Genomic DNA, 17,083 nt, shown 5'->3' on the forward strand with positions numbered 1-17,083 from the left:
TTTCATTATTTCAGAGTTCCAAATGTTATTTGCTAACGATATTTGTTAAAATGAGAAAAATTATAAATTCAGGAAGTCAATAATAAAAAGTACATTTTTCTTAATGATGCAAAGGAAAAAAATATGAAAAAATTCAATTTTCTGCATTACAAGTATACAAAACAAAAGGAACACCACAATAAGAAAACAAAAAGGAACACCACAATAAGAAAACAATGTACAAAAGAATATTACAAATGGAATTCTTTTAATAACACATTCTTGACAAGGCATTTCATATTGTGACAAATGCACAAATATATATTCCTTGAGACTAATTCTTATTACATTTACTGAAACTATTTGACAATTGCTATATATCACTGTAAGCTAATACTTGGATTGCTCATAACCTCTAAGCGATGCACATGACATTCCTGGCAAAGTAGATGGCAATCTAGAGGATAGCACCGCTTGTCAGGTTCATCTGTCAATTGTAAGCCACAATCCTATTAAAAAAAGAATTTATTTCAAAACATCTAAAACAATGGTATGAATACAGATATAAATTATGAATACAGATATAAATTTTGAAAGAGAGAAACTTGAAGTACAAAAAATACAAAATACTTAAATAATCTAAAATGTTGAAGTTAACTTATTGATTGGCTAAAAATATAATAAACTATGCAGTGATATGCATATGCTAAACCATATACTGCATGCGAGAGGTGGACAAATACTTTTAATCATGGGCCAAAAGATCTTTTTCAGTGTAACATCATGCAGAGCTGTTGCAAGGTACAATGATGCTTGTGTGCCATCTTTTGCACTGCCCCTATTGTTTGCCAAGAGGTCATTTAAGATGGGGGGGGGGCACATGCTTCCAATAGAAATTTTTTAAAACATAACATTACAATTTTAAACAGCATTTTATGCACTAATATAATATTTGTGACTTTACTAGCCTCAGACAGTAAACACAGGGTTACAACGGACCCTATGTACACTGCTCAAAAAAAAAAAAAAAAAAGGGGGGGACAGTGCTATACTATATCTCCCGATCTACTGGGCCGATTGACAAAATTCAAATTGCGTTCTTCATGTCTCGAAAGCGCGACTTAGGATATATATTAGAATTATATATAGCACTATTCTAACATAGGTATTTTGACACAAAATCGGACTTTTTCTGAAATAATATACCAATTTTTTTACATATTTCGATTCTACGACTCAAATCACGCCTAAATACGAAATTTTGTAAAATTTGAAGCGAAATTTATGGAGAAATTCACAAATTTATGTTGGCACTTTTTTGTCAGTTTGCGCCAAGAATACTTCACTTGGCGAACTTCTTAATATATGGCAACCTAGTTTCCTTTCCCGTGAGAGGGAAAAAAGTCATTGTTCCTTTTTTCCAAATAATATTCTTTATATTATATTTTTAATTATAACTTATTATTTTAAGTAATTTTTTTCTTTTTCGAATTTCATTTTATTGTTTAAGTTGCACTTTTTTTTTTTCGAATAACTGTTTTAAAAATTTCTATTTACCTATTCGAACTGCGTAAATAAAGGTGCAGCGTTTATTTTTTTTTTTCAAATAGTTTTCTTTATATATCTTTTTCGTCATAGTTATTATTTTAGGTAATTTTTAAATTTTTATACTTTTATTTTAATTGTTTGTGTTGCATTGTCTCTTCAGATAATTTTTTTAAAATTTTCTATTTATTACTTTGAACTGAGCATTTTAAATATATTTATTAATATCAATTTTCCAGAATTTGATTTTATTTATTTGAACTGCGTTTCTTTCGAAAGAATACTTTGTAACCCAGACTACGATGAGTTTTTACTACTACTACTACTATAGACTACGATGACTATATTAAAAGAGAAAATACAGTAAAGCACAGTTTTACACGCCTTTCAATGTTCCGTTCAGAAAAGATATATATAAATAAGAGAGATGTATAACCGACATTTTAACTTAGGATGACTTGCATACACTGCTTTAAACAGTTTTATCATTGTGCCCATTGCTTTACACAATTTTATCCTACATTTGGTTTCTTAAAATGTTATTCATATTTTAGTCAAATATTTTATTTTTGAAATTGCAAGAATCAAATATCATAACATTGAAAAGTTTTAAATTTAAAAAAATACAAATACTAAATTTTACGAAAAAATTTATTTTTCTTCTCTTTTTCTTTAAGCATTCTGAAAGTATATTAAAAAGTATCCAACTTTTCGAAACATTTTGGTATTTCTGACAATCATTTTAAATAAAGTTATCGCCTTCCATTTCATAAAGGCCCACAAACGGCCGAGCGGTAAAGACGCTGATCACTGGTAGTTCGGTCCGAGGTTCGAATCCCGCGAACGGGCTGGTTGCATGGGTATTTCCGTGGTTTTCCCGATGTGTAACGTGTATATGAGCCAGTTTTCCTTAGAAAGTTTTCCATGAAGGCATCCCTCCCCTTAGGCAGATAACCCTCGAGGCTTTGCCATAATCTCACACACACACACTGTTTTCTCTTAAAAATAGCAATAATGAATTGTTTATTATTGCAAATTAACTTCAAATTTTTTTACTTTAAATTTACATTTCTAACTAGAACTGACGTTAAGAATTGAAGTGCAAATAAATAATATCGTGTGCAATCTTGATTAATATAAAATTTAAAATATTTGCACAGAAAAATATTTGCATTCAGACAGAAAGTTTTTTGAAATATTTGCAATTACTTTATAAGAAGGATTTATTAATAACCGTAATAATTACTTATTATATTACTGATGATTAGGAATCAGTTCTTGACAATTACATTCTAAATTAGAATTTTAAGAATTATTAGAATTTTAAATTAGAATAATGAAAATACGCTACGCACAAAAAAAAATTTTAGGATAAAAAAATGAGTTGATTTTTTATGTTTTAAAACTTCTTGAATTCATTTAATAAATATCGTATCCTCGTTGTTAATTGAATTCAGAATGTTGGGTGTCGTTTATATAATTATTCTTACTTGTCCATGGAATCTGCTGACTTATCCAGCGATTAAGTAGCTGCAGATCATTTCTACATAACCATTGAACTTCCATTAATTCAGTCTCTAGAGGGTTGTATATTTATATCATAATTTGACTTTTATAAAAATGATTATTCGAAATCTTATGTTTCTATAAAAATATACTGTGCTTTAAAAATATGGATGATAGTACCAGCCGCTCTTTCAGCCACTTCAAAAGCATCAGTTTGTTTAGAAATAAATTGTGCAGTTAATGTCATAAAATTCAAATAAACATCAAACGAAAATTCTCAGTTTTAGACAATTCGATTTAAACAAAGTAAAGTAGCAGACGATAAAACGCCGAAGGTAAAAATTTACTCTTACAAAAATTTACTCTTATTTAAAAAAAAAAAATAAAATAAAAAAAAGATAGAGAGAAATTTAAAAAAAATATTAAAAAAATTATTTTAAAAAATGGCTTTTCATATAGTATTAATAAATATTTATTACACATCACTGAGGGAAAAAATGTCATATAATTAATTCTCCGTAAAATTTTACTTGAAATTTATGGTTAAAAATAGCTGTGGCAATACAGTGTAACAAAAATCCATAGACCACATTTGGCGTTATTATCGCTCAAAAAAAAGATGCCAAATTTCAAAACGCGAAAATATGTAAATTTGTGTATATCTTAGAAAATTTTGAATAAAAAAGTCTAATTTTTTGCAGATATGCTTAAAAATATACCTACTTTAAGATGATGGTAAAAATTTTATAGGTTATAATTCAAAATTTTTTTCCAAAAATTTATAAAAATTATTTAAAATTAGAAATTTAAAAAATAAAACACAAAAAATGGGTAAATTTTATTTGGAATGAACCTAAATTTCAAAATGTGAGAGAAAAAATCAAAAAAGTTTAATAAAAAAAGAGATATAAATAAATATTTGCCAAATTCAATTAATATTGAGGAGCTAAAATTTTGAGAGCTAATATTTCAAAAACTACTCGTACGATTTTTACAAAACTTGGTATTCTGGCATAATTTGAGTCGTAGAATCGAAATATGTAACAAATTTGGTATGTTATTTCAGAAAAAGTCCGATTTTGTGTCAAAATACCTATGTTAGAATAGTGCTATATATAAATCTAATATATATCCTAAGTCGCGCTTTCGAGACATTTGAATTTCGTGAATCGCCCCAGTAGAACGGGAGATATAGGACTGTCCCCCCCTTTTTTTTTTGAGCAGAGTAGCAATTTCAAGGTGGGGGGAAAGCATGGAGAATTAATGAATTATTTTTGTAAATTTATAGTTTTGTATACATTTTTATTTTTATTACACATACTGTATTGTAAAAGCAATTCTCAATTAATATACTTAATATGAGATGTGCAATCTTGAATGTTTGTGATTATTTCATGAGAAATTTGAAATAATAGGTCAAACTCATTTGTACCAATCCTTAACAATGAACCTAAATTTTTCGATAGTAAATTGTGATCGATATTTATTTTCCATGTTTTTATCATATCCAGAATAGTATCATAATTAAAAAAAAAAAATTAATGCTTTATGCATGTGCAGTTGACATTTTTTCATATTAGATGACATTTTTCTCATATTAAATGACATTTTTTCATGTTATGTATTTTTCTATTTAATGTAACATGAAAAACAGAGAGAGAGAAGCCATACCAGAAAAGTAAAAATTCAGTGGGAAGTCTGTTTAACAATGAATAAATGGGTATCTTGGTATTTCACAAGATATCACCAAACTGGCGATGGTTTTGGCGACAAATTTTCATCCCAAAATTTCAAGAGAAGTCGCTAAAAGTCGCCAAACTTGGCGACTATATGGCGGCATTTGGGGCTGGTCCCTGTACTACCATAATATGTATGGTAATTGAGCAAACGCAATTGATCACTGAATTAACTGTAACTACAGTGTGACCATCATATTACCAGTAATTTCAAGAAGCAACAGTACTAGAACTATTTCGATACCCGTGTGAAAACTATATAAGGCCATGATGTTAGCCGTTAGCTCAGTCCGAGTTCCGAGTACTATTTCCGGTTTAGTTTCATTCTTTAGCTGCACTCTGCAGTGCTTTGTGTTTAACATTCATGGTTGTTTAAAATGTAACTACTGATTATGATACTGTGAAGAGTTGTATAACCATTCTTATGGAAAGTTCCAGATCTCTGATTTTTTTTTTTTTTCCCTCTAAAATAAATTTTATCGGCCTATCATTGGGGCTGTGCACATTCAATCTATTACAAACCCATAAACACACAACAATATATATATATCTAATAAGAAGTGCACAGAGATATGCGCAAATCAGTTGTTCTCAACCTTGATAATGCATTCAATTAGTTGTGTTTCAAGTACAGATAGTAATATACAAAATATTTTAATAAAAAAGACCATTTTAGATCTTCAGAAAACTCTACTTTGAAGCATTAAGAATATCAAATTCTTCATTAGTTATAATGTCTATTACCAGCATACAGTAAATGCATAACCTAATGAATATACACACATGACAATGATCAGAATTCCTTTTTAAATTTCTTTAAGGTTATTATACCTTAGATATTTCTGAATAACATAAAATACATTTTAGGAATTATTGGATTTACATAAGAAAATAACTACAAAAAATATAATTTGCTTTATGTTCTACATCTAAAAATTATTGGACAATAACTACTGACTTTTCTTGAATTACAGCCACGTCAAAAGTTAAGGTCTTTCCTTTTAGCTTTATCATTGCAGCTGTTACTTTTTAGATAAATTCTGCACCAAGTTCTTGTAACTGGCAATGGTATTTTTCTTTTAATTCATTTTATAACATTGCAAAAAGCTAATCAATAAAAATTGATCATGTATATTTACATACAAATAACTCTCTAATTTATTCCAAAATATATTTAATGGGCCAAAGTTGTATTTAGGCTGTGCTTAAAATGTTCTGATTGATATTAAATATCAACAAATAAATAAATCAATAAATGATAATAAACAAGACAGAATAAAACAACCTTGGCCATTAATATGCTACTTTCATAAATTTTACTGCCAAATAAAACATGACCCTGCAAATGCTACTCACTGACCATCAACTAATCCAAGCTTATCTACAGGAATGTCAGATCATACACCACAATTCAGTTTTCCAAATAACACTTTTCTATAAATCCTAAAGTCCAAATGTGATAGTATCTTTACCATATCCAATGAACATTTGGTTGGTGTAATTAAATTTGAGCAGCAGCTTGATAATTTTCATCAGCACCAAGGGCTTCCTGATAAAAAAACTCTTGATGTTGATCGTTCCAAACTGAGACAGAAGTTAATATTTACATGAGTTGCTACAGGTGTCTGATGTTAAAACATAAAATCTTTAAAGAGATAAATTGCTGTTGGCTTTTCTCATGATGGGTGAACTATGATTAGAACAGAAAGCTATAACTGCAGAATGTACAGAATGATCTGGCATTGTGCTGCATAGGATATAATTATTTGTTTGAATCCTGTTTGTTATTGTTTACAATAAATAATTAAAAGTCACCTTGTGTGAAATATGTGACTGAACACTTAAAGGTCTCTTTAGATTCAATCTTTGAGGTGTTATGATTTTGTATGTCATAGGAAAACTTGAATTCATAGTGGTGATATGATTATTTAGTTGTTCTGATTTGATTAGAAAATTAGTATTGAAACCAAAGTACTTTTTGCAAACATGACACAAAAGTTAGGCTAAAGCAGAAACAAAACTGTGTTAAACAGTTTTTCTTTCTTTTCATTTCTTTTTTTTTTCTTTTCTTTTCTTTCTTTTTTTTTTGGTAATCTTTTAACAAAGATTGAAGATGCAATAAATAAACCTTTAAATGAAATTTAGAGCAAAGAACAAATTCTTGATGATGTTTATGACCAGAAAAACCAGCTGATTGAAAGTAAGGTTGAAAAGTTTTCTTATTTGAAAACATTTTTAGAAGGTACTGCCTTGTCAGAAGTTTTGGGATTTTCATTAACAAATGAAAATTATGATTTTTCAATTAAGTTGTTAAAAGAAAGATTTGAACAGATAGATTCGATTATAAGCTCACATATGAATAAAATGTTGTTAATTGATTCTGTTAAGACATGCACCAACATTCCAGCATTATGAAGAATGCATGATTATAATTGAAATTATGAGAACCGGCTGCTTGTTCCATGTATATAATGTTTCACTGAAATCTATTTATCATCCTCTGTCTGCGGTGAACATTTAATTAGCAGTCAATATGCCTCGTCAACAGCGGAGCTTTGAGGAGTGACTTTGATAAGCCATATATCTGTGGAGGAAGAAACAAAATTCGAAAGAGTTCCTAATCTGTAAAATTTGAAAGCTATAGGAATAAATCAAGAAAAGGAAATTTCATGATCAGATGCAGATGTCAAGACATGTGTAAAAGAAATATCCCATATAAAAAGTGGAGGTATGAAACAAAATTATGGAGGATTATAATGCACTGAACAGTAATTACAAAGTTGCAGAAAGATGTTTAATATTCTTAAGCAATAAATTTAGGCATGCACCAAGTTTGTATGTTTGTGATAAAGAAATTATTAATGAGCAGTTAAGGGATGGTACTGTTAAGCAAGTTAAATTTCATGGGGATGATGATAGAAAAATCCCATATTTTATGCCTCATCATGCTGTAGTATGTAAATCAGTATAGTTGCTCAATAATTGCTTAGACAGTAGTGATAATCTTAATTCAGATTTGCTTAGGATTATTTTGAGATTTCTATATAACTCAATCATGTTTTGTGTCTGATATTCAAAGAACATTTAGACTGGCATAGTATATGAGGCAAAAAAATGTTTTGCAAATTTTATGTAGAAATGAGAGGGGAACCGAGCTTGATTTCAATGCCTGTGATATCAGAATTTTACTAATGACAAGTGTTCCTTTTGTTGTCAAATGATGTCCTTTAATTTCGACAGCAACTATACGATTCCACCTGAAGACATAAGAAAATTCACACAGTGAAGTCAGTTCTATTTTGAAAGAACTTTATGTTGATGATTTAATACGCAGAACATAAATTGTCGAAGAAGCCGTATCCCTAGCAAGAGATAAATTCATACAGGAAGCATGACTTCACAGCAGTGTTTTTTAATTGAACGATCCTCAATGAAATCAGAAGGAAAACCAAACTGAATGGCAATGCCACTGAATCAAACAAATAAACCATTAAAGGTAACAGGATTAATTCGGGATGATGATAAAGACACTTTGAAGATAGAAATGAAATTTCAAAATTTAAATATGTGACACCAACAATACATATAGTATTGAGTATATGTGGCATGTTATTCAATCCATTGGATTGAACTGAACCATTTAGTCTTACAATTAAACTGACAGTGCAGATTCTTTAAGTAAAAGGGCTTAAAATAGGATGAAGATATTCCAACAGAATCAGAATCTGTGTTTCAGCCACAAACTGACCATATTTTGATTAGTTGACAATTCAGCAGCTGGAAGTACATATATTCCACGATGCAAGCCTAAACCATTCTGAGAGAAATAGAAGCGATTCTAAACTAGGCCACTTACTTACAATTACAATGAACCATCAGAGGCATTCCCCTTAATCCTCCTCATTTCCTAACCGGAAAAAAGCTAACATCCTTACCACATCAGGGTGGTCATGTTAGAGAAAATACTGCAAGTAACCAAAGTGTTTTAATTTATGAGATATTTGTATCAGGAAAAAAATCTTCCATGATTTTTGGAGACAATGGAAAAGAGAGTGTCTTCACCAGTTAAAGGCACAAATTTTGTCAAACCAGTTAACGTAACCACTGATTTTAGTTCTGATAGAGGATGACAAATTACTTGCACGGCTGTGGAAGCTCGGAAAGGTGAAGCTGCATAGAGGCCGTCACAACATAGGCAGGAAGTATCACAGTGAAAACTTCTTCAGGTGTAATAAAAAGGCCTATCAAAATGTAATACAATTTGGAACTTGCAAAGGTTGATTAATAACCGTTTTCAGAATTTCAGGAAACTATTTAGTATTTCTTTTGATAACTGAAATTTGTTTACTTATGTTAATTAATTATATTAATTACTTATGTTAATTAATAATTAATTATGGTTTGATAATAATTGTATTTTCTCTATTTGCATTTAGATAGCAGTAGTTGGTAAGATGAAATATATAACAGTAGCTAGTATGATGAAAATGTGGTTTAAATACAATCATTCATGCTATGTTGTATGCTACAAAATTTTGTAAGAGTATAACATGCACTATTTTATTGCAAGATTGTATATTTATGATAAAAGTCTTTGCCAGGAGCCAGAAGATGTTAGAATTTAAAATCACTAAAGGGATATATTGCTGTTGACTCTTCCCGTGGCAGAGGAAATATAATTAGTATAAAACAGAATGCTGTTATTGCAGGACATATTGATTGTTCCTGCACTGTGCTACATAGGATAGAAACCGTTTGAGTCCTGCCTGTTATTGTTTACAGTAAATAATCAAAAGCCACCTTGCTGAAATAAATGACTCATGACTTCAAAAGCAATGACACCACAGCTGATGAATTCCTTTGATATTACGAATTAATCTGACTAGTCAATTTCTCGGCCTATCAAACTAATGACAGAGTTAAGAGTATATAATAACTTCATGTCTCTATTGTAGAAACAGCATAATCAATTACACAAAAACTTCTCTGAATGATTCATGTTTAGGTTTTAGCTACTATGTCCTATTCAAACAGCCTGAACACTTCATTCACTCATTATGACTCCAAATCATCAGATATCATCTGAAAATGACCTATAGCATCATATAAAACTTCAAGGGCTGACATAACATAATAATAATTAAAATTTTAAAAATGGAGGACCATGTATGTAAATTAGGAATAATTAAAACTTCAGATACTGAATCAGAAAAGCAATTTGCACAACTGTACATCCATTATCAATTTAAAGAAAATAGAAAATATGACTTACCTCACATACATAACAATCTACGTGAAAATCTCTATCCATAGACACAACACGAACTGTTTCATCAGTTCCCTAGAGGATAAAAGTTAAAAAAATTAAGATGATTACTTTTCCCATTACCAAGAGAAAGGGAAAGAGGCAAAAAATTAAGTAACTTAAAATGAGTATGCTTCACATAAATACCGTATCATTGATATGATCTAATGTGGTGTAATCAACTAAAGTAATTAATGCAGCAAAACTTTAATCTAAATCAAATTCAAAAGGGTGCAAAGTGACACCTTAAATTTGACCAAATTTTTATTAGTTCATAAATTTATTAGTGATGATACTAGCCACAGGCAGCAACATGCACCTAGTGGGGTAGAGGTCCCTTTAAATTTTATTTTTAATTAGAAAAAATAAATATTTTCATTCTTCAAATTTTAAAGTTTTAGAATGATGCCATATTTGGCAAGGTCTGCTCTGAGTTTTATTTCTGTGCAAAGCTAACTTTTATCCTTTTCACAATGCTCCTGGTATTTTTTTAAACATTTGAAAAAAGATGGGGCTTCTAATATTTTTTACAACTCCTTTCTATTTGTACTATTTGCACCTAAAGTATTTGTGGATTTTTAAAGGGGTTATTTAGAGTTCTGAAGGTGAGACTACGGATAACAGCCCAGCTCTTTGATGAAAATAAATTCAGTTTCAGAGACAGTAAATCCAAAAGCTTCAAAACTAACAGTCCATCCTGCTGTTTTTGTTACAAAAATAAAGGGAAAATGACATTGCTCCTATATGATACACAGTTGTCTTTATAAGCGACACTACCAAAGCTGTTTGTTATATTGGCCATCCCAGTAGATGACCCAGGCTATACCCATATGTACCAATGCATTTTCCCTTCAGCACGGTCTTCGAATTGCTCACAAACACATTAGCAAATAAATCAATATCATTGGGGATTTCTTATACCATTATCTCTCATGTACAGTTAATCAGTGACTCAGTTTGATATAAAACAATTTTCTTTGAAAATTACAAATAAACCTAATTAATAGATATTTTTTTAAGTTAAAAACAATACGAATTATTCTGTTCCTTCTGATGATTCTTTATAGGATGATACATGTTCGACTGCAAACATATTTCTATTGCTGATGTACACTAAAAGGTAAGTCATAAATTTTAAACTGGAACGGTGAATTTGATGAGCTGATCATGGAAATATACTAATCAAAATGCATACATTCATGGATTGATGCTTTTTTCCAACAGAAAATATTGCTCATATGTGCCTCTTCATACTATCAGCTACAAGCAACCATACATGTGAAAATGCACTTTGTTTCAAAGAGCTACTGTGTTATATTTATGTGTCCGGGCATGATGCAATGATAAAATTACTTGTATTGGATTTTATTTAATATTACAATACACAGAAAAAAATTTTCAAACTGTAAATAGGATAGAGAAAAATTAATGTTTTGAACTGTATCAAACCAGTATTTTTATTCACAGAGAAAGATAACGATACAACTGAACCAACTCCAAAGACTATAAAAAAAATCTTTACGAACTGCCACTCCAGAAAAACCAAAACTTCTACAAAATCAGAGAGATGTGCATTTTTCTTTCTTGACTTTTATGAAATCACTAAAAGAGTGGATATTACAGCGGACCTGTACTGGACAGCATATATGTTAAATGCTACAAAAACATTTTAACACAGCACATGAACAGGTTGCAGGCTTCCTTTCAATGATGCTAATAACTTCATTTTCTTAATACTTATTTTGCAACAATATAAATTTTAATTAATATAAAAAACTTAGTTTCCTTCTACCATAAATTATTATATAATTTTAAAATATTAAATTTTATGAATATTCACTACATTAAAAATTATTTACAAATTTATGTACAGTAAGTCACTAAATCAGAGTACAGTAATTCCAGGATTGCATAGTTTATTCAGTTGTAACTTGTTAATTTATACAACGGAAGGGAAGACAAAAGCAAAAGATTCTCAAAAATACAACTGCTTTCTTACAAAAAAGAAATATATTTTATTGTTTTTTAATTATACAGTTATCAAATTATCTCAAGGGAAAACACACATGTTAGGTCAGATTGAAGAACTGGAAATTTTTATAGACAGAATTATACTGCACAAGTAACATGGAGGCAATTTCGAATAACATAACAGTTCAAGAAGAATCCCCATTCATTTCTTTGCAACTGAACATCAGTTGGATGAAAGAAGATAACAAAAAATTTAGCAGAAAAATGTCACACAGAACAATCTTCAGAAATAAATACGAAGTAATACCTGATAACATTTGAACAAACAAAATGGACAGAATATCTAAATTTCCAAAATATTATTATGATTATCTTGACACTGACTGTAATTTCAACAAGCCATAAATTTAACATATTAAATATCTAGTAATTTCCGAGCCCTCAAAGAATGTTCAAAGACACTGATTTGCAGTTTAAATGAAATATTTTAAAACTTATTTGCTACTGTTCTGAGTTAAAAGAAATGAAATCCTTTTAGAAACCATACAGTTTTTTGAAATATTGCTAAAATATTTAGCGATCATCTTATAAGTGTAGTAATTCAAATGCTATTATATGTATAAAAAATACATAAAATGGATGTTCACTTTTTCTCTCCTGATATGTCACTTTAGAAAATACATAAAATGATAATGTCATTTTAATACAGGTGATTGTTATAATTTTTCACAAATGAATGAAAACTTTTTTAGGAGCATTTGAATGCATTGAATCTAAAATGCTTCTTTTAGTTCTTTGTGTTTAAGCAAATCAAAAAAAGTAATAATCTATTTATTTGGAACAAAGCAAGAAAAATTAATTAGAATTATGTGACTACAGAAAATAATAAAAAATATATTACCTCCACAGGAGTAATAGCTTGTCCACAAGCAGCACATTTAGGAGCAAACATTCTGTAAAAATAAGTAAAATGCTACACTGCTACACAAACTTATTTTATAAGAAACAAAATGCTCGCTTTCTCTCAGACACACACACACACAAAGTTGTATGACAGCATGCTTCTACAAAAGCAAAAACCATTTTAAATTTCTTGCTCATATTTCATTGTTATGCTTTCACACATCAAATAAGTGAAAATTAAATTCATAACAACTTATTTCAGAATAAGTACCACTAATTTTAATAAACTGCTTCTGCTTAGTCATATGAACACTGTCAGTATCTTATATACATTCACCTTAACGTTAACTTCTACTACAAATTTCTACATGCATATTTTTTTTCTGTAGCACACAAATCAAATAAATGCATTGCCTAAAAATGTTTTGAACTGTGAACAATACAAAGAATAGCACACTCAGAAGTTTATGCAAAATGTATAAGTTTTGATAAGTGTATGCAATGTGGTGGCTATCTTCACATGTGCAAAATATACACATGGGTTAGACTAACGAAAAATTGATATTTGTAAAAATGGTGTTGCAGTAGACACATCAAGTATTAAAAAATTGTACATGAAGGCATTTTAAAAACAGTAAGTTTACTGATCATTGCACAAAGGAACTTTCTACATCACAGAGGTTAAGAGAAATAGGAAAATTTTATGCTAGGTGAAATACTTCAGTAATGTAGCATATGCTGGGAAAACTCTGCATATTCAAGGTCACAAATGGCATCAGCTTTATGATGGCGTTTGTGTTTTATCATTATGTTTCAGCTTCTTAGCTTCAGGTACGTTTTAGCTTATGATGATCTGCATGTTATTTAATGTAAAACGCAGATGATACAAATTCTCTGTAACACCAGGCAGTCAACCTGCAGATCTTGAATAATTTTATGACACATAATGACACAAATTTTGAAGAGTAAACAAGCAATGTTTCCAATACTGCACACTAGAAACTCTCTACTTATATCATAAACAGCTATATAATAAATGTGTTACAGTCTAGTGCAGCACTATATGGTTTGGCATCAAGGGGTGATATTTCTTTGAAATTGCTAAATGTCTTATTATTACAGTTAGTGAAGACTTTGTCAAGCTACTTAACCTTCTTTCAAAGCTTGTCAATTAAAATTTAACACAGATATGTTGCTGAATTATTCTGACTTCTCTTCTTGGTAATTAATATTCAGAATTGGGAACATTAGTCAGCAGGACTGTCAATGTCAGTATCCTCAAGAGATCCCTTACAGTAAGAATATAGTCTGTCCACTATAAGAAGGATCTTGACTTCACCTGTTAGAAAGGGCAGTTAATTTCACTTCAAGGAGAGATGCACAGAACCCATCCAAACTTGGAAATGAATGAATGCAAATTCTATTGTTAAAAAGCTATCCTTGGTTTACCTAAAGTAAGATGATACCATGTGAAGTAGGCATGGCCAAGTCTTTTCTCTTGGTGAATAGACTATACTTGAACATCGTGTTTACCATATAAATCAAATCACTGGTTGATCTCAAGAATCACATAAAACGCATCATGCAGAAGACTCTTTTAAGCAGGTTATATATGTGCAATACAAACTTCTGCAGGTTATTAGACAAATATATTGCCCATGATCAACCCGCACTTTGCAGAAACCTGGGGTTCTGCGATTGAATATAGAAATTCAAAAAGAAAATTATAAAGCACTCACACTAGTTAACTAGTAAACTAAAAATATAGTTATACTAAAAAATATTAAGAAACATTTAATTATCTTTGAAAATTAATCAGAAGCTTTGCGTGGGCTGCCAATGTCTGTAATGCAGCACCAGCAGTGACACGCGTGCAAGAAGAGTTATGGTTTTCCAACTGTTCAGTCAATGTATACGGAAAATAGATTCATGTTCGCTGTAGAGTTTATATCACTGTGAGTATGTAAAGTGAGCTGTTCTTATGTCAGCACTTGCTTGCTTTTCTCTTAGTTCTCTCATCGATGGCAGGTATGTTTTTCATACATGCTAGTAGGACCAACAACGTCTCATGCATGTTTCTAATGACTTAACGTGTAAATCTTTTTGAATGTTTCGTTTTCGGAAATGATTCTGGGACCTTAAATAGTTATATAGTGATATTTTAAAATAAATTAATGATTTATTATTAATGATTATGATTAATTTATTATTAATGAAGATATTTACTTTGCAATATTTTTTATTATTAATCAAATAAGTTTTTAAAGATTTCTGTTAAATAAGAATAAACTGGATTCTTTTGTTATTATCTCCAGTCATTTTTAATACACTGTGTGCCATTCTTTTGTCAAGCCTTTTCCAATGATTTTGTATAAAATTTTTAATTCAGTAAGTCCAATTTTTAGAATGGATGAGTGGTTAAGTATCAGAGAACTGAAAAGGAAACAACTGTGGTTAATATTAATGACAGTAAATGACACTGATCAGATATCATCAATAGTAATTGCTTCACAGATATTTCCACCAGCTCCTTTATCTGAATGTTCATGTGCCAATTAAAAAAAGGCAAAGCACAATGGTGGCTATTTAGCATTTGGCTTCACTTGGATGGGAAATGAAGATGAGCCCAGTGGATTTTGTTGAGTGTGAAAAAGCCATTACAAACATTAGACTAAATCTTGCTAAATTAAAATGGTACACAGTCTCATCACCCACATCTTCTTAATAAAAACATTGAAATTTTGAACATAAACATGACAAAACTAAATAACCATAAAAAGAAAGTAGTCTCAAAATAGACATATTCTGACAACCAAACTTCTCTTGAGATTTCTTTTTGTATTAGACACCAAATTGCTATAGGTGAGGCCTATACAAAATAGTGAAAGGTTAATAAAGTGGCATATTAAAGATGACACTTTTATCTTGCAAATTTAGTAACAGATATCGTAAAGGAATCAATAATTTGACACTCTCTGATAACACTGTCATGTGACGAACTGAAGCAATGGCACAATTTTGTGAAGAATTAGTATTTCATTTAAAATCTTTTCCCTATCAATTTATCATGAAGTTCGATTAACTGATAAGATATTGCTGACTTGGCCGTTTTGATAGTCTTTGCTGCTATGCAAATCTCTTCCAGAAAGAACTACTGGAGAAAGCATATTATATTAAAATAATACAATTAACAAACATATTACACTGGGAATAATGTTTGAATATTTGTACAGATGGAGCAGAGTCATTATTGGATTTCAGCAAAGGAATAATAGCCCAAATAATTTCAACTGCACTAAAAATAAAACATTTTTAGTGCAAATAAACCTTTTTAGTGCAACATTAAACATATTCATTGCTATTGCTAGGCATTTGTGATAAAATGAATACAGAATGTATTGAAAGATGTTTTAAATTATGTTGCGAAAATGATACATTTTATAAAATCAAAAGAGATTTGAATTTGAGGTTATTTTGTTTTTTCGCTCAATTATGCAAATAATTATCCAGCAACCACAGAAGCCAGCTTTTACATTCAGAAGTCAGATGGTTATTGAAAGGGAAAATCTTGAACCAATTTTTTTGATTTATAGATTTTTTAATCAAAAATTAATAAAATTTAGATGACAGTGTTAGGAATTATATAATGGAATGTTTTTTTCAATTGAAGAAAACTCTACAAGAATATTTTCCAGAAGAAAAAAACTAAAAGACATAAAAAATACATCTGAGTATTAAGATTAATCAAAAGGCTTGCCAATGAAGGAAAGGGAACAGCTTATCGACATATAAACAGATTCAAGGTTAAGATCTAATTTTAAACAAGAGCAGCTGCTAAACTTTTGATTGTAGATTCATGCAAAATACCCAGAAGTTTCTCGTACAGCTGTAAACATTTTAATGGAACAGCTATTTAAGTGAAAAATATTTTTCAACATATGTGGCAACAAAAAGAAAACACAGAAACAAATTAAATGCACAATATGAAATGCACCTGCAGATAACATCAATACAGCTAGACAGTTTGCGTAAAAAAATGCAAGCACACCCTTGTCACTAAATATAATATAAAGGTAGGCGAGACCTGGAGCGCATACACTATAAATGAGTAAATTACATAATTTTTATGCTAACATTT

At 29.9% G+C, this 17,083-nt stretch overlaps 1 protein-coding gene across 1 annotated transcript in view; it reads right to left on the reverse strand.

Moving 5' to 3' along the window:
* Positions 1-230: 230 nt before the first annotated feature.
* The window catches only part of LOC118190375 (uncharacterized), a 156,026-nt gene continuing 139,173 nt past the window's right edge, over positions 231-17,083 (reverse strand). Inside the window, exons 6-8 of the mRNA XM_035361079.2 lie at positions 12,944-12,995; positions 10,039-10,107; positions 231-488 (exon numbers count right to left, since the gene is read on the reverse strand). Of these exons, the coding sequence (XP_035216970.2) occupies positions 360-488; positions 10,039-10,107; positions 12,944-12,995 (250 nt within the window). The 3' untranslated portion in view covers positions 231-359. The remainder of the gene's footprint in view (positions 489-10,038; positions 10,108-12,943; positions 12,996-17,083) is intronic.

The sequence above is a fragment of the Stegodyphus dumicola genome, chromosome 8, assembly GCF_044657685.1.
Source record: "Stegodyphus dumicola isolate Sdum_Otavi_A_Nest chromosome 8, ASM4465768v1".
Taxonomy (NCBI): domain Eukaryota; kingdom Metazoa; phylum Arthropoda; class Arachnida; order Araneae; family Eresidae; genus Stegodyphus; species Stegodyphus dumicola.